Source organism: Gaeumannomyces tritici, assembly GCF_000145635.1.
Source record: "Gaeumannomyces tritici R3-111a-1 unplaced genomic scaffold supercont2.4, whole genome shotgun sequence".
In the NCBI taxonomy this organism is placed as follows: Eukaryota; Fungi; Ascomycota; class Sordariomycetes; order Magnaporthales; family Magnaporthaceae; genus Gaeumannomyces; species Gaeumannomyces tritici.
This window is the reverse complement of record NW_008804548.1, coordinates 1933012-1950024: the sequence shown is the minus strand read 5'-3', so window position 1 is coordinate 1950024 and position 17013 is coordinate 1933012. Positions and strand designations below refer to the sequence as shown.

The 17013-nt window shown below is 58.5% G+C and overlaps 6 protein-coding genes across 6 annotated transcripts; 5 read left to right on the top strand and 1 right to left on the bottom strand.

Moving 5' to 3' along the window:
- Window positions 1-214: 214 nt before the first annotated feature.
- GGTG_08088 (mitochondrial 54S ribosomal protein L51) lies at window positions 215-796 on the top strand (the record flags this gene model as incomplete). Its single annotated transcript, XM_009225925.1, has 3 exons — window positions 215-253; window positions 314-396; window positions 505-796. 3 exons carry the CDS (start codon window positions 215-217, stop codon window positions 794-796), a joined length of 414 nt encoding a protein of 137 aa, XP_009224189.1.
- Window positions 797-865: 69 nt separating this feature from the next.
- Window positions 866-2654, bottom strand: GGTG_08087 (triosephosphate isomerase). Its single transcript, XM_009225924.1, has 4 exons — window positions 2253-2654; window positions 2028-2098; window positions 1331-1942; window positions 866-1230 (listed from the first exon to the last, which is right to left on the bottom strand). Exons 1-4 carry the CDS (start codon window positions 2288-2290, stop codon window positions 1199-1201), a joined length of 753 nt encoding a protein of 250 aa, XP_009224188.1. The 5' UTR covers window positions 2291-2654; the 3' UTR covers window positions 866-1198.
- Window positions 2655-3463: 809 nt separating this feature from the next.
- Window positions 3464-6255, top strand: GGTG_08086 (hypothetical protein). Its single transcript, XM_009225923.1, has 2 exons — window positions 3464-5527; window positions 5584-6255. Exons 1-2 carry the CDS (start codon window positions 4766-4768, stop codon window positions 6199-6201), a joined length of 1380 nt encoding a protein of 459 aa, XP_009224187.1. The 5' UTR covers window positions 3464-4765; the 3' UTR covers window positions 6202-6255.
- Window positions 6256-7066: 811 nt separating this feature from the next.
- On the top strand, window positions 7067-9502 carry GGTG_08085 (platelet-activating factor acetylhydrolase). Its single transcript, XM_009225922.1, has one exon. The coding sequence runs from the start codon at window positions 7502-7504 to the stop codon at window positions 9242-9244; it is 1743 nt and encodes a 580-aa protein (XP_009224186.1). The 5' UTR covers window positions 7067-7501; the 3' UTR covers window positions 9245-9502.
- A 279-nt stretch (window positions 9503-9781) lies between these two features.
- Window positions 9782-13117, top strand: GGTG_08084 (hypothetical protein; the record flags this gene model as incomplete). The annotated part of the gene is made up of 7 exons (XM_009225921.1): window positions 9782-9803; window positions 9888-10568; window positions 10695-10971; window positions 11070-11364; window positions 11426-11814; window positions 11948-12487; window positions 12556-13117. The coding sequence occupies 7 exons, from the start codon at window positions 9782-9784 to the stop codon at window positions 13115-13117; spliced, it is 2766 nt and encodes a 921-aa protein (XP_009224185.1).
- A 480-nt stretch (window positions 13118-13597) lies between these two features.
- On the top strand, window positions 13598-16830 carry GGTG_08083 (alpha-glucuronidase). Its single transcript, XM_009225920.1, has 2 exons — window positions 13598-14602; window positions 14675-16830. The coding sequence occupies exons 1-2, from the start codon at window positions 14102-14104 to the stop codon at window positions 16715-16717; spliced, it is 2544 nt and encodes an 847-aa protein (XP_009224184.1). The 5' UTR covers window positions 13598-14101; the 3' UTR covers window positions 16718-16830.
- The last annotated feature ends 183 nt before the right edge of the window (window positions 16831-17013 follow it).

The window sequence follows — 17013 nt, the reverse complement described above, 5'->3', positions numbered from 1 at the left end:
CACCAGGTCCTCGAACAAGTGGAGCCGCCACGCTAGTCGGCCCACCTCCTCTCCTTTGTCGCGACGCAGAGGTGCGTGCCTGTGGGCTGGGCGGGCGCCGTCACGTGCCGCTATGGAACTTTTCTCCTGCCATGGAAGAGGCTCCGACGACATCAGGCAGGTGCAAGATTCCGGGGGAGGAGGCTCGAGAAGATCTAGTCCCCAACGCCACACAATGACGATCACACCGCTGCAGAGGGTGTCCGTCGGCCGCGTAAGTGTGGTCCATGTCTGCCCTCTGCCGCCCTCGCTGACCTTTTTTCTGGCAACGCAGAATGGCGTCGGCGCATTCATCATGCAGTGCAAGAGGCTGGAATTCCACTACTGCGACTGGGCTGGGAGCTCCAAGGGCATGAAGTAAGAGCCTCACAGCTAGCCATTACTCTGGCCTGGCGTTGATGTAGCCCCTGATCTTGGTGATGGGTGCTCAGGCAGCTGACATGGCTCCCCGCTGCCCCTCCGCAGCCAGTTTATCAAATCGCATCTCCCCGCCTTCGCCGCGAAGCACCCGCAGATCGAGATCACAGTCTCCCCGAGGCCCTCGAAGCACCCGGTCATCACCGGTCACTACATCAACGGGCGATCCAAGCCTATATGTGTCCGGAACCTCGAAGCAAACCAGATTCTGCAGAAAGTCGAGATTCTCAGGGATTCGGATGGAGAGAAGAACAAGCGATACTCGAAGCCCGTCACCAGCATTAATCTGGGTGTTAGGGGTATTTGGAGTCCTTACCATGGCAAAGGTATGCCTGTATGAGACTTCGCAACACACTCCGTATACTGCCACAGCATTATACCAGCCAAGCCTCTACGGCACGGCCCGGAAGGCCGTTGAACATAGCGAGTTGTCCGCGGCACGTTGTCACGACTTAATTGGAAAACACTGCGAATGGCACATCACAAATAACCCTTGTGCATGGAGCGGATATATGTCCTGTCGGTGTGTCCTGCGATTGTCATTTCTGCTAGTGCATACTCCTTTGACCGCCTCGGTCACCACGGGTTCTTCAGAAGCCGGTGCGGGTTCTTCCATAATTGCATGGGCAGTACTAGTGTTTGTTGGGTCCGTAGCCGGAGGCAACAGCCTATTTCCCATTGGAATCTTCTCGCTGTGCTTTTACCCCTTAGGGGTCGTTGGGTGCAGCTCCGACGACAGCGATCAAGCCGCCTTGCAGGTGCAGATGTCGACGACTGTATAAATCCGAGCCGGCGGTTTGTCAGTCACGTACATTTCAGGGTCTTTCACATGTGCCAATCATGAAGCTGCATTTAAGTTCAACTGGGGACTTACACGCCGGCTTCAGGCTGGCACCGCCGACGAGGAAGCCGTCAATGTCGGGCTTCTTGCTGAGCTCGCTGCAGTTCTTCTCGTTGACGCTGCCTCCGTACAGGATGCGGGTCTCGTCGGCAGCCTTGTCGGAGACCTTGGTCTTGAGCCAGTTGCGGATGGCCTCGTGCGCCTCCTGTGCCTGCTCCGTGGTGGCGACCTTGCCAGTACCGATGGCCCAGATGGGTTCGTAGGCGATGACGATCTTCTCCCAGCCGGCGGTACCGACCTTGGCCTTGAGGGCCTCGAGCTGACGCGTGACGACCTCGACCGTCTTGCCGGCCTCGCGCTCCTCGAGCGACTCGCCGCAGCACCAGATGACGCTGAGGCCGTTGTCAAGCGCGTATTTGGTCTTTGAGGCCACGACCTCGTCCGACTCGCCCAGGATGGTGCGGCGCTCCGAGTGACCCAGGATGGCCCACTGGACGTCGATGTCCTTGAGCTGCGAAACTGAGGTCTCGCCGGTGAATGCGCCGTCGGGCTTGTCGAAGACGTTCTGGGCCGCCACCCCGATCTCCTTCTTGGCCAGGGAGCGGGCCAGGGTGAGGTAGACGGCGGGCGGCGAAATCACGACCTCTGTGGTGGGCATCGCAGATGTCAGTCATGGCTCATTATGGCAGGCGGCATCTCGCAAACAAGAGCCGGGGACGGGCTTACACACCGGCATTGACATCCAGGTTGGCGCTGTTAAGGTTCTCGACAATCTTCTTGATGGACTCTGAGGTCCCATTCCTGGTCCAGAGTCAGAAAGACGTGCTTTGTAGCCATGAGTCGCCGAAGGTTGTCGTGTGCTGGGTTGTGGTGCCATCCTTTTCTTCCACCTAGCCTATCTGGCGATGTGCGGGGTCGCGTCGCTTCGAGACGCGGGGCCTGGTGCTTGACTTACATCTTGAAGTTGCCTCCGACGAAGAACCTGCGAGCCATGATGGGCGATTGTCTGGTTGCAACACGGGGATAAAAGTAGCAAAGGTATCTCAGCTGTGCTTGGTGTGAGTGAGTTGATCGACTGCTCTGTCTCTACCGGTGGTGCAAGTTTTCTGTTCGACTTGATTATTATGCTCGACGGGTCAGGCCATTACGTCGTTGAGCTCCAATAGCTCTTCACACGGGGTGGGGAATTTCCAGCTTCAATGTGTGAGCGCAGCTTGACGCAGTGCCGGGAGCAAGCGGGGCGCACGCACGACGTTGGTGCTGGTATGCGGGCTTTTTTTTTTCTTGCCGCGTTACGGTCCCTGAGAAGCTCCCAGCGTCAGCTCGAGCCAAGAAACGCAAAGATCACATTAATTGCATTGACCTTCTACGTAGGGCGATAGACAAAAAACACGGTGTCGTTTCTCACTTTATCTCTTAGCCATCTACATTAGTGACCATTCCCAGACCCTATCCGCCGTGGAAACCTCGAGATTCTCATGATCTTTCCCGTCGCTCTGATATCGCCTCCACGAGAGCCCGTGGCGTTTCTTACAATCGATCTTAAGCCAGATCATCAGCTGTGCCGCGTGAACAGCTTTGTTGGAGGGTGGATCTGATCAACTATCAGCACTTAGCATAGTTTGTCAATGACATGCGCTTCATCTGTTCATCTTCACATCCGATTAGAGGCAGCGCTTAGCTGACCTGCGTCCGTCGTCGGCGAGCTAAAGCAAGAATATGGCCTTAATGACAACGGACCAGAGCGTGCATGTCAACAACACAAGCCACCATGGGCATCAACGTCAATGTTGTTGATCTGAGCGCGGTTCAGCGATGTCCACACCATGATTACCTAATCTGGCCACAAAGCCAAGCATGCTCCAACAACCATCTGGCAGAATCTCTGCCTGCCCTATTTGAACCCCTACAAGTCGACATCTCGGGAGCATGTGAAGAGCCAGGTCCAGGAAGGGATCGCGGGATCCCCGTGGTTGCCGAATCCCTGGGGGAATGGAGACAGGCCGGGGGCACTGCCGTCCATCTTCAGAGTCGACATCGCCTCGACCGTGGTTTTGTTGAGATGTGGGGTGTTGTGACGTTGAGTCAAGGGAGATCTCGGGTTTTCTTCTCGAACCCTCCTCCCCCCTCCCTTGAGCCGCACACCAAACCGTCCCCTACTGCCACCCCCAGTCATCGGGCCATGGGAAAGCCCGCTGTTAGCTCTTTTAGGGCTAGTCTAGCTAGATCTTTGCTCCGAGAAGAAGCGACACGGACAATATGTAAGCCGCACCTGGTGCGCATTCTCTCGTCCCTGTCGCCATATCAGGCAGTCCTCCCGCAAACCCATCAATCCCCAGAAGTTGAGCGTCCGAGCATTGACTTTCAATGCTGTTGTTGTTTGCCCCTGAGTGGCTGTCGCGCTCGCCGAGCCGTGATCAATGGTGCGCCCTGCATTGCGCCGCCAATGCGCGCGGCTGGCCCCTCCGGTGCGTGCCCAGCAGCCAGGGACCAGGCAGGGGTTGCTTTCCCAACAGATTTCCAGATTCGATCTTTGCGACCAATCACATGGCACAATTCCCTGGCGCCTTGCGTCACCGAAAATTTGTGTGCGCGCAAAAAGATCGACACTCGGCGTAACGCGTATACAAACAGATGGGGGGCAGGTTTTTTTTTTTTGTTTGTTTTTGAAAGAGTGAAGATTCCCATCAACCCAACATGTTATCGATGCTTACCTCGAACACTGTAGCCCCTGTAAGTACGTAGCCCCAGGAGTCGGGTTCACCGTGGACCAAGTATTGGGTGGGTCTAGACGGGCATGCTCAGTTTCCAACTGTCCATTAGGTTATGCTGGGCACCTAGATTTGATACCATGTAATGAAAGCTGGGTTGCGGTGGAGTATTTCGGTCCTTCCTGAATAGTCCATTCTGTCCGACCGAGGCACTCAACCCAACTGGAACCTGTAATTTTTTTCTGCTCGTGACGGCAGGCAGTATCGATACTTACCTAGGTACCGACCTACGCTCATAAAGGGTCTCATCTACCGACGAGTGGTGGTTGTATTGTATCCGACGGCAGACACGCCTCGGGTTTTCCTCCAACGCCGGCCTGTCTCAAAACGATCGTTCCGGCCGAGCGGCAAGTCACCGTCAACTGTCAACTGTCTCCTATCTATCCTGAGCCAGGAAACTTTTTCCTTGGCATGCGTGCCCAGCTCCGGCTCTGCTCCTCTTTTGCTCCCTTTCTCTCTGGCTAGGGCTTGCTTAACAGGCACCATCCGATTCTGGAAGCCTGCAGTTGCCACTCAACAATCTTTGTTGTCACTCTTCCCCACAGCTGGCAAGTCGCTCTTCCTGTCAATACTTAAAACCCTATCGGACGCCGCTGGGAGCCACCACCGCCCACGAACCCACGCTCCGTAACGGCTCTACCACCACCAAACGCTCCTCACGACAGTACGTGGGCGCGTAGCTATCACAACATTCACCATGGCTTCCACCGGCGACGTCCACCTGGGCCTCCCATCGTCCTCAATCTTCCAGTTCCCGCCGAACCCGGAACCGGGTTTCCTCGCACCACCTGCTCCTGGATCAATGGCCTATGCGCCGCCCTTCCGCATTCCTGACCACATCTACCAGGCTGTGCTCGACCCAAAGGTTCCCATCACAATTGCGGTCGTCTATGCCGTCACCATAAAGTCCCTCAACGCCTACAATAAGTCGACCAACAAGAGGCCGTGGGCTATCAGCAAGACCCGCCCCTTCTTCTGGTTCGTTGTGCTGCACAATGTCTTCCTCGCCGTGTACTCTGCATGGACGTTCTGGGGCATGATTGGCACCATGCGGAGGGGTATCGTTAGCCCCTTTGGCCCCGATGGCCTGGCTGGCACCGTCGACAGCTTCTGCCGCCTTCAAGGCCCACCTGGCCTTGGCAATGCCGCCTTCTACGACGAGTCGATCAACGGCTGGAACACGCATGCTCCGGGAGTGTCCATGGCGAACGGCCCCGGCCGCAGTGTTCCTGGCCGTGTCTGGAACGAGGGTCTTGCCTTCTACGGCTGGATCTTCTACCTCAGCAAGTTCTACGAGGTTCTCGACACCTTCATCATCCTCGCCAAGGGCAAGCTCAGCTCGACCCTGCAGACCTACCACCACGCCGGCGCCATGATGTGCATGTGGGCCGGTATGCGCTACATGAGCGCCCCGATCTGGATGTTTGCCTTCTACAACTCGGGCATCCACGCCATGATGGTGAGTCTTTGTGTCCGACCTTTCCCTTGAGGATGGCGTGTAACTAACAGATACAGTACACCTACTACACTATCACCGCCTTCTCCATCAGGGTTCCGGTCTTCATCAAGCGCTCTCTGACGACGATGCAGATCACTCAGTTCCTGATCGGCGCTTCGTATGCCATGCTGCACTCGTTCGTCTCGTACAACATCCCCATCACCGGAGAGCAGGCGGCTGAGGCCGCCTCTTCCGCAACTGCCTCGAGCGCTGCTGTGGACGGCTCTGCGACCGCTGCTATCATCGACGGCCTTAAGAACATCATCGGTGGTGTTGTTGGCTCTAAGCCCATCTCCACCCCTCTGCCGGCGGCGGCGGCGACTGCTGCTGTCACAGGCACCGTGTCGTACGGTCAGCTCACTGTCCCGTGCACCACGGGCACTGGCGAGACGTTTGCCATTTGGCTCAACGTCATCTACCTTACGCCCCTCACCTATCTCTTCATGAAGTTTTTCGTCGAGTCGTACATTCGTCGCTCAAATGTCGAGGCCGCGCGTCATAAGAAGGGTGTCGAGGCGCGCCATGAGAGCAACGTGACCATGGCCGAGATGGCTGGATGGGATGCTGCTCGTGAGATGGAGAAGGAGGTTTACGGTGAGAGTGGAAACGGCAAGGCCGCCAACGGCAAGAGGTGATGTAACAAGGGAACGAAAAGAAAAAGAAAAAAAAAGGACAACAAAACACGGTCCGCCACGATGTGAAATTGGAGGGAGGGCACGGAGTTGCAACGAGAGCATCCGCTTTCGGCTCATGACTATGTTGGAGCCTCACCCTGTTCGCCTACTTTGGAGCACGATGAATTTGTTCAATGTAAATAATTAAGATACCTATCGCATACGAGAAGGTAAACGGTTCACTAGAAATAGCTACGGAAGGTCACTAGAATTTCACAAGTCGGTTTCTTCGATGCATGTTGGCAATGGTTTTGTTCTCAGGGCCTTGGCCTGACATGTGAAGGAGTAGGAGGGCTACAACACTTGAGCACAGATTCGCCAAACTTAACCTGTGATGGATGGTATTGGTCCTTTGGCGGGGGGATACTGACAACAATCTTTTTGACAACTTATCCCAATATAAATAGAAAAAAGACTTTTGACCAAATGGGAGGAATGGCAAGCTAATCAGCCTTCAATATAAACCCTAAACTTGACCGGTCATTACAGATCTGCGGGCTAGCTTACCACGCCTATAATGGCGAGAACTGTTCGATACCCGGTGGGAGACGAGACGCTGGCAGCAAAGACCCGGCTCAACCGAGGCACGCGTAATGCCCGGCATTCCGGGAACGATCACCCCTATCTTCCTGTTCTCGGCTCGTGTTGGTGGAACTTCAAGCCCAACACTAGCAAACCTTGTTCCCCTCCGACCAAACCGTAAACCGTTGGTGTCAAATGCGTTGGGGCAGATGGGACGGATGCGGGGTGCGAGCTGCGGGCGGCTGGGGCCGTGCCGTGCCTGGTATGGACGCACGTATGCACAGTCAGGGGTGGCGGCGGACGAGGCTTCGCCCTATCGATGACGGGCTTTCGATCGAGTCCGACGACCGAGGCAACTTCCAAGCCGAGGCATGTTGGAGGCCATTTAGTCTGTCGCGAAACCCCGCGTTTGTTTAATTTCCAATAGCCGAATCCGACAATGATAATTTCTCACGATAGATTGAACAGACTGTTGTTGCAGTCGCGTGCCTTCACTGTGTCTGGTCGCTGGGGCCGGGTTTAATTGAAGTCGGAAAAAGCAACGTCATTGACGCGCCCGTTTCGAGCTTGGGTCCTACGACTTCCCTTCCCAGCCAAGCAACAATCTCCGCCTTGACGCAACATCGAAGAACCCTCAACCGACGCTACGGGCTGCCAAGGCGTCCTACTGCCTATATTCTGACCCTAACGATATCGTACCCGTGACTCCCTAAAGAAAAGCGCGCAAGCAACCCTACCGATGGTCGCGCAGGCACCGCCGCCGAATGCGGCGTCGAAGCTCTCGGCCTACCTCTCGCGACTCAACCCGGTCCCCGGCTTCCCCGAGTACACAGGCCCGCACAAGGTCGGAACCATCGACGTGGAGATCCCCGTCTCCGAACTGCCCTCGCCGTGTCCCGTCTCCGACGCCGCCGCAGGGATCCCCACCGTCCTGATCCGCGTCTACTACCCGGCGACGCCCGACGCCAGGGGCAAGCGGATAACATGGCTCCCCGCGCCCCAGCGGCAGCACCTATCGGGGTATGGGCAGTTCCTCGGCATCGGACCGACCGTCTCGAGCCTCGTCTCCTTCCTGCCCCGGCACCTGTACCACACCTCGATCCCCGTGCTCGAGAATGCGCCGCTGCTCGACCCGCCGGCCGACGCGCACGCCGGCCGCTGGCCGACCATGGTCTTCTCGCACGGCCTGGGCGGCAGCAGGAACGCGTACTCGCACCTCGCCGGCTCCCTGGCCAGCCACGGCGTGGTGGTCTTTTGCCCCGAGCACCGCGACGGCAGCGCCGTCTCGACAATGATACCCAGCCCCGCCGGCAGCACGCCGCGCTCCGTCGAGGTCGCCTACCGTCCGATTGCGCACACGACGGAGCCGGCGACGTGGGAGGCCCGTGACGGCCAGCTGCGCGTCCGCACGTGGGAGTTGGGCTTGGTGCTGGAGGTCGTCTTTGCCCTCGACGACGGATCCGCAAAGTCCCTCACGAACCTCAAGTCTGGCACGCCGGCCCACTCGCTCCCACAGTTTGCTGGCAGGCTTCACATACAGGACCCGGGGAGCATAATCTGGGGAGGGCACAGCTTCGGTGCCGCCACCATAGTGCAGTTACTCAAGTCGACGTACTACGCCGACAGGCCCGAGGCCAAGACCAAGAAGTCGATATTCGAGCCCTCGGCCGACTGTCGGCTGCGGGGCCAGGTCACGGAGCGGTCGGTCGTGGTGTTGCTGGACATGTGGTGCTTCCCGCTCGTGTCGCCCGACCAGTCGGCCCTGTTCCGGCTGCCGCTCCCCTGCTACGCCGACACGGCCGCGGCGCCCGGCGGCGCGGCGCTGCTGGCCGTCGAGTCGGACGCCTTCTTCAAGTGGATCGAGCACCTGCACACAAAGGCGCTCGCGCTCTCGCCGGTCCCGACGGCCCGCGAGGTGTCGGCGGCCGCCTTTGAGCGGCCCGCCACGGGCCGCCGCCTGCCCGAGCCGCACTTCTTCCGCGTCCGCGAGAGCGCCCACCTGAACCAGTCCGACTTCGGCATCCTCTTCCCCTGGCTGACCCGCCACGTCTTCGGCGCCCGCGAGCCCGAGCGCGTCCTCCGCCTCAACGTCCGCGCCGTGCTGCAGGCGCTGCGGGCCAACGGGTTCCGCGTCGCGCGCACGTGCGCCGCCGACCTCGTCGACGGGGACGGCAAGGGCGATGGTGATGGCGGCGGGGACAAGCTCGCCGCCACCGCCAACCTGGACGACGACCCGGCCATCCTCGACCGCAGCGTCGCACAGGCCGGCGCCATCGACGCCTGGAGCTGGGTCGACGTCGTCGGCCTCGGTCCCGAGAGCAGCCTGGCGGAGCGGCGGGCGGCGGGCGGGGACGACGCCGACGCCGACGCGGGGTCGGCGACGGACGTGGAGAACGACGGGCGCGAGGTCGACATGCAGGGCGAGATAGAACCTCACCTTGCGCAGAAGCCCGCCGTGGCTGGGGTTGCGGCTGCGAGGTGATACCTGCTTACGTGTTCTTTCACCTCATTTCTGCTTTTCATCATCCTTGTTTACGCGCTCACATGCCTTGTTATTGCGACTTTGGAGCCGGGTTCTGTTGCACGGCGGCCATTCTACTTTCTCTTGTTTCCATAACGTCTAGGATTAGCGATACCTATAGATGGATAGAATTAGACATTAGGCCATCAAATACACATCCACACACCTTTCTTCGGGCGGAGCCAGACTCCTGGGGGAGGGTGCGCCAGTCACAGCTCGAAGCCATACTGACAAATAAGCCCCTGTAGCCACCAACGGCAAGTGTAACCGCTTTATTATACCAGACCAATGGCAAGCTAGCTTAGCGCATCCATATGGAGCATGTTGGGGGTTTTAGGCATCCATCTGCCTTCGGCCACTGCGGTCAGGCTGCGGGGGTTTGGGCGTCGAGACTGCGAGGCCACTTTACTTCATTTCTTCACATCACTCCTCCAAGGACCGACACTCTTTGTCAACAAAATGCGACGTCGAATTGGTGCAGCCACTGGGTGAATCATCATGGCAAGCGCCGCCACTGCTGGTAAGACGCTGTCAACCTCAACAGGAAAGCAGTAGAGCTAGGTACAAGAATGATGCTGATTATCTCTGCTCATACGCTGCCTAGTCCCTCTGTCTAATGCGGCGCCTAGCGTTCCCAAGTCGCCGCCCTTGGACGACTTCGACATTGCTGTCATCTGTGCCCTGACTATCGAGGCCAACCCTGTTGTGGCTCTCCTGAAGCCGAAATACGACAACAGTAGCCTGGAGATCCCGTCCGCCGACTACGTCACCTACAAGACGGGCGTGCTGGGCGGGTGCAATGCGGTTATTGCTTTCCTGCCCGAGGCCGGCAAGAGCAGTTCAGCCTCAGTCGCGGAGAGTGTGCGGCGCACCTTCCCCCAAATTAAGCTCGCGCTTGTCGTCGGCATATGCGGGTGCATCCCTTTCATAGATGAGGATGACGAGAAGATCGAGGTTATCCTCGGAGATGTCGTAATAAGCCAGGGAATCGTGCGCTACGACTATGGAAAGCACACGCCCGACGGCTTCGAGCTCAAGACCTTGTCCCGCGACGCTCTCGCCAGGCCCAGCCGGCGGCTCCGCTCGCTCATGGCCATGGTTCAGATGCTCGACAGCCGGGATCGGCTGGCCTCCAAGATGGACGAAAACCTGGAGGTGCTGCGGAAGGGCCACCCAGGGCTCCGGGCATCGTACCCTACGGCGAGTGCGGACGTGCTATACCGGCCCTCCTACCGCCATCAAAAGAAGGGCATGTCGTGCAGCGAAGCCGGCTGCGGCCTGGACGGTATGGACGCTAAGCCGGTGCCGCGGGACCGTCTCAAAACCTTTGCTCCTTTTTCGACCCCCTCTGCCAGATCCCCAATCACACCACCCCCCCACTCCGACCCCGCCACGCCACCCACCTCGCCAGGTGGTTCTCGACCATCAGAGCCCAGGGTGCACTTTGGCTGGACGGCATCGGCCGACAAAGTCATGAGCGACGGCAAGGAGCGTGACCGGGTGGCTGGCTCCTTGAAGACTGTGAACTTCGAGATGGAGGGTGAGGGCGTGGCGGAGAAGTTTCCCGATTGTATCGTAATCAAGGGCGTTGCGGATTATGCCGACAGTCATAAGGACGATGGCTGGCGTCGGTACGCGGCGGCCACGGCGGCTGCCTGTGCCAGTGCCTTCCTCACAGAGTTCTGGAGGTAGCCATGTACGTAAAAAATATTCCAGAAACCTTCAAATCTCAACATCTTCAGTTACTGATCAAAACACAGCTTCAAAAGAAAAACGCCCTTATAAGCTACTGTTCGATTTTGAAGGGATGCCGTACACTGAAAGCTTTGTCCCCCGACCTAACGATATGGCCGCGATTCTCCATCAACTCCTGCCTGACCCGCCGGTCTGGAGTCAGAAAGCTCTATGTCCTCAACGGCATGGGTGGTATCGGCAAGACGCAGCTGGCTCTGAACTTTGCCTATGAGTACCGGGACGAGCTCGACGCTGTATTTTGGGTTGAGGGCCATGACGAGACAAGCCTCAAATCGGGCCTTGCGGGTTGCCTCAAGCGTATCCCTCAGGGACACCTCCCCGGGTCGGTACGGGGAAAAGCCGCAGGATCAGGACTCCGCCGTCCAGTTCTTTCTCGGTTGGCTCAAGCGCCAGGACAATAATCGATGGCTTTTGGTCCTGGACAATGTAGACAAGAGGTGGAAGGACCCCAGCCACTCCGGGAGCGCCGAGAATGGCGCTGGTTCGGTTCCGAGAACGTGCGACGCCGATCCCGATATGGGCGCCTATAACTTGCAGTCATACATTAGCGCGGATCATGGGTCGATCCGGATCACCAGCCGACTCAACAGCATTCCTGGTCTCAGCGTAGGATCGCCGCTGCAAAAAGCCGATGCTACGCTCTCGCGAGACATTTTCAACAAATGGCGCTTCTTGGGCCAATACCCTCCTCCCCTTGGCGCTGGTGACGATGAGGCTGTCGTCGAGATTCTCAAGCGACTCGATGGTCTTCCTCTGGCGCTGGCCGCAGCTGGCTCGTATATACGGCAGAGATCCGCACCGGCATCATACCTGTGTCTTTTCGATCCATCCTGTGCTCCACGAGTGGGCCGCCAATTCGACGGCACACAAGGATCTTCTGGTCCAAGACGAAGACGGCGTGCTCGAAAGAGGAGATTGCGCACGTTTTGCGCTATGCTTCGTGGATCCCGAGCTGGTTTACCTGGCGGCAAGGTCACATAGGACCAGGAACAGCAGCCGCTGGGGAGATATTCTGCCTTTGTCCGAAAGGGTAGTCCCGCACGCCGTCCGGGTGGCCAGTCAGCTAGATTCTATCCCTAGGGACGCCTGGTCACATAATATCCACCCTCGCTATTTCCAGGACGAGCTGTTGCCTAGGGTTGCTTCCCTACTGGTCGCGTTTGGTCGTCCTGGATCCGCAGAGGCCATATTGGGGATGGGTATCGGCCGCTCCATTGACACCAAAGTCATAGTCGATGACTTTACGCCGGCGCACATTATTTCGCATGAGTGGCTATTTAGAGGTCTTGCTGATGCCTACATATCCCAAAAGCAGAACCAGCCAGAAGCTGAGAATATCCTGCGGCGAATTCTTCGCGCCCATGTCTCAAGGTCAAGTTCTTCCTGGGACTACGAAAACATATCCGTAGCAATGCCGATGCTAGGAGATCTCTATGTAGAGCAGAGGAGGTGGGAAGCCGCAACGACCTGGAAGCTTGCCGCGTTAAAAAAAACGCGGTATCTGGGCCACATCCAAGATACAAATATTTGGGCGCGGGTCTGTCTGAGCTCGGGATGATCGCAATCGAGAACGGCCAGTTCCAACGGGCAAAGGAGCTCTTCGAAGTTTCCCCGAAGTTTGTTTTCGTGCAGTACGGCCCAGATAGCAGAGTCACGCTAGAAGCCATCAAGACCCTCGCGCAGCTCTACCGATCGGACAACCTCGAGGAAGCAACGTCATATGCCGAACACGCACACGACGGCCTAATCAAACTAGATGGAATTTCTCGGCCGCCGACAGTCAGTTCAGCTGTGGTTCTCGCTGCCATCTACAACGACTTGAGCCGATCGGACGACGCCATTCGGTTGCTTGATTCGGCGTTGGAGGCTATCGACGCTTCATCCTTTGAGAGCGCAGAGGCTCTGCGCCTGTACGCGCTGTACGAGCTCGCGCGAGCTCGAGCAATGCAAAGATGTGTGTCTTCTGCGGAAGATATAATCTGCACGGCATTGGAGGGGTTAAGCGCGCCGCTTGAAGACCCGGTGTTCGAAGAGCATTGTGCGGACTTTTTGCAGTCGATAGAATCGCAGAGGGATTAGAAAGTCGACACAGCAAGATGGAGGCAGCGGGGCCGGGTCCGAAACGACAGCAGATGGTATGCCTTCGGGACTGCAGACTAGTATATCAAGGTAGTAAGGAATGGACGCCGGGTGGTCGAGCTTAGTAAACACTCCGTCCTGGACCATCCTCCGGGGTGCCCACGCTCATAGCTTGAGGTGCTTGTAAGTTAATGGTGACGGAGGGGAAAAGCTGTGAGATTGCCACACAAGAAGTGTCTCGGTGAGCTTTGTGTACTTTTCCCCTGTTTCTTTCCACCTTCCTGGCGTCGAGGTGCCATCCCGATATTACACGTGGCACGGACCACACCTTTTTTTCCTTGGGTCTGCAGTAAATTAGCGCCCTGAATTACTCCAAGCGGCCCGGGGCCCACGATGGCCCCCGCATGCCAACAGGGCGCCCTTGCATTTTGCAATACAGCCTGAATCTGCCGGCCTCTGCCACCACTCGCTACTCGTGGGTTTTCTCTCTGCTCCACCCCCAGGATCCAGCCATCTGCAGTTCCAAGATGGCCCTTTCTCCATAATAGCCGTGGGGTAGCACGGCTCGAGGGCAGCTGGGCCAACGTCGGATGAACTTGTGCTCGCTCCGGGGCGCTGAGATGGTGGTCGTGACGCCTGCTCAGATCCTCCTCACCTGTGCTCCCCCGCACGCCGCCCCAACTAAGGCCCCAGGACGTGCTATACGTCGATTGGGCCCATTCTCGGCCATGACGCCACGCCGGCAAAATTCCCCTCGACAGCCTGCTGCTGCTGATTCGGGTTCGGTCACCTGGGACGAGCAGGTTGTAGCCCCGGATACAATGTCCACCGGCACCCAGCGTCCCACCCTCTCCGCAGAGAGGGAGGCGTGTTGTGACATGGAGCCATAGCCGATGAGACAATACAAGAGGGACGGCCTCGCCCCTTGTCTCGGTAGCCTACCATTGTCCTTCTGCAAGCCGTCATCGACCGCTGCCGCTGACCATGCTCATCAGCCGTCTGATCCTCCTGCCTCTCGGCTTTGCGGCCGCTGAGTCGGGCATCGACGCCTGGCTGCGCTATGCCCGTGTCCCCAAGGCTAGGTGCTACCAGGCCGCCGTCCCCGACACCGTCGTCGCTTTGAACAGCACTACTGTCAGTCCCGTCTACACGGCCGGCCAGGAGCTGCAGAAGGGCATCAAGGGCATGGTCGGCAAGGACGTCTCGGTCCAGCACAAAGCCGCCGGTGGCCGCTCAATAATTGTGGGCACTGTTGCTGCCTACACGGAGAGCGGCGGCAACGCCAAGGACCACCCCAAGCTTGCTGGTCTCATCAAGGACGGCTACTACCTGTCCATCGCCGGGACCAACACCCTTATTCTTGGCCAGAATGAGCGGGGCGCGCTGTACGGCGCGTTCCGCTATCTCGAGCTGATCGGCCAGGGCAAACTCTCCTCCATGCTTTCTATTGCCTCGAACCCCGATGTGCCCATCCGCTGGGTCAATGTACGGCGCTTTCATCTTCATCTTTCCCTCCTTTTGCGCATTATCAGCCCCTTGTCACTGACGACCTAGCAGCAATGGGACAACATGCAGGACGGCGGAACTCACGGCAGCATCGAGCGTGGATATGCCGGCAACTCGATTTTCTTCTGGGCTGGCCAGATTCGCCAAGACCTTACGCGCGTCTCGCAGTATGGCCGGATCCTGGCCTCGATTGGCATCAACGCGGTGGTGATCAACAACGTCAACGCCAACGTGAACCTGCTCAGTAACACCAACCTCGACGGCGTGGCTAGAATCGCCGACGCCTTCAGGCCGTGGGGCATCCAGGTCGGCATGTCGCTCTTCTTTGCTTCGCCAAGGGACCTCGGTGGCTTGCCCACCTTTGACCCGCTGGATAAGACTGTGATCAAGTGGTGGGGCGACAAGACGAACGACATCTACAAACGCGTGCCCGACTTCGCCGGCTACCTCGTCAAGGCAAACTCGGAGGGCCAGCCCGGCCCCCTGACCTATAACCGCACCCTGGCCCAGGGCGCCAATCTTTTTGCCCATGCCCTCAAGCCCCACGGCGGCACTATCATGTTCCGGGCCTTTGTCTACGACCATACGACTCTCAATCAGGATCTCGACTGGAAGGCGGACCGTGCCAACGCTGCTGTGCAGTTCTTCCAGGGGCTCGACGGCAAGTTCGAGGACAATGTTGTCATCCAGATCAAGTACGGTCCCATTGACTTCCAGGTTCGCGAGCCCGTCAGCCCTCTTTTCGCCCACCTCAGGAAGACTCCGTCTGTGGTCGAGTTCCAGATCACGCAGGAGTACTTGGGCCAGCAGGCTCATCTGGTCTACATCCCGCCCATGTGGAAAGAGCTCCTCGACTTCGACCTCCGCGTGGACGGCAAACCGTCCCCGCTCAAGTCCATCCTCAACGGCAACGTTTTTGGCCGCCCGGGTGGTTACGCGGGCGTTGTCAACGTCGGCCTGAACGAGACGTGGCTGGGAAGCCACCTCTCCATGTCGAACCTGTACGCCTACGGCAAAATGGCCTGGGACCCCGAGTCGGACCCGGACGCGCTGCTGAGGACGTGGACCAAGCTCACCTTCAGTCACGACCCTGCCGTGGTCGACACCATCTCGGACATGTCGATGGAGTCGTGGCCGGCATACGAGAACTACACGGGCAACCTGGGCGTGCAGACGCTGACCGACATCCTCAACGCCCATTATGGCCCGAACCCGGCGTCACAGGACAACAACCCCTGGGGCCAGTGGACGCGCGCCGACGCCGACAGTATCGGTATGGACCGTACGGTTTGGAACGGCACCAGGTTCTCGGGCCAGTACCCGGCCGAGGTGGCGGCGCGCTACGAGAAGATTGAGACGACGCCCGACAACCTGCTGCTCTGGTTCCACCACGTGCCCTACACGCAGCGCCTCAAGAGCGGCAAGACGGTGATCCAGCACTTTTACGACGCGCACTACGACGGCGCCGCCGTGGCGCAGACCTTCCCGACGCGGTGGGAGTCGCTCAAGGGCAAGATGGACGACAGGCAGTACGACGAGCAGCTGTCCCGGCTCGTGTACCAGGCCGGCCACGCCCTCGTGTGGCGCGACAGCGTCTGCAACTTCTACTTGAACAAGAGCAGCATCCCCGACGACCGGGGGCGCGTCGGCAACTACAAGTACCGCATCGAGGCCGAGAACATGGTCCTCGACGGCTACCTCCCCTACCGCGTCCAGCCCTTCGAGTCCGCCTCGCGCGGCTGGGCCATCGTCACGAGAACAAACACCACAAAGGGCTCCGCCACGACGTGGCTCCGCAACGTCGAGAGCGGCAGGTACGACGTGGCCGTCAACTACTACGACCAGGCCGTCGGGCGCGCCGCTTGGGAGCTCTTTGTCGGCGGCCGCCTCGTCGGCTTGTGGAAGGGCGACATGGAGTACAGGATCGGCAAGGCGCCGACCTTTTACATTGACGGCCAGGCCGCCGTGCGCATCACCTTCAAGGGCGTCGACGTGACCAAGGGCGACATGCTCAGGATCGTGGGCACGCCCGACGGCCGGGAGCCGGCCCCGATCGATTACGTCTCGATACTGCCCGAGGGGGTGGTGGATTGAGGCCGGTTTGTTTGTGAGCGTGTGACGCTTACCACATGTAAAATAATACTACCAGAGAATGGTGTGCTTCGTATAATAAAAGCAAAAAGGCCCTTACTCGGTGGGCAACGGAATGACCAGGGAGATAAAAGTCCCACGTTGAGCAAATAAAGTTGAAAAAGGTCCACCGATTTTAAGCTCAACATCCCGAGGTCGCCAAACCTTCTTTCCTCACCTGTCTTGAGCCGCGATCAAGGGACTCGGGATTAAACTTTTCGGCTCGCACACATCCCAGTCCTTCCGGGCAGTAGCGAATG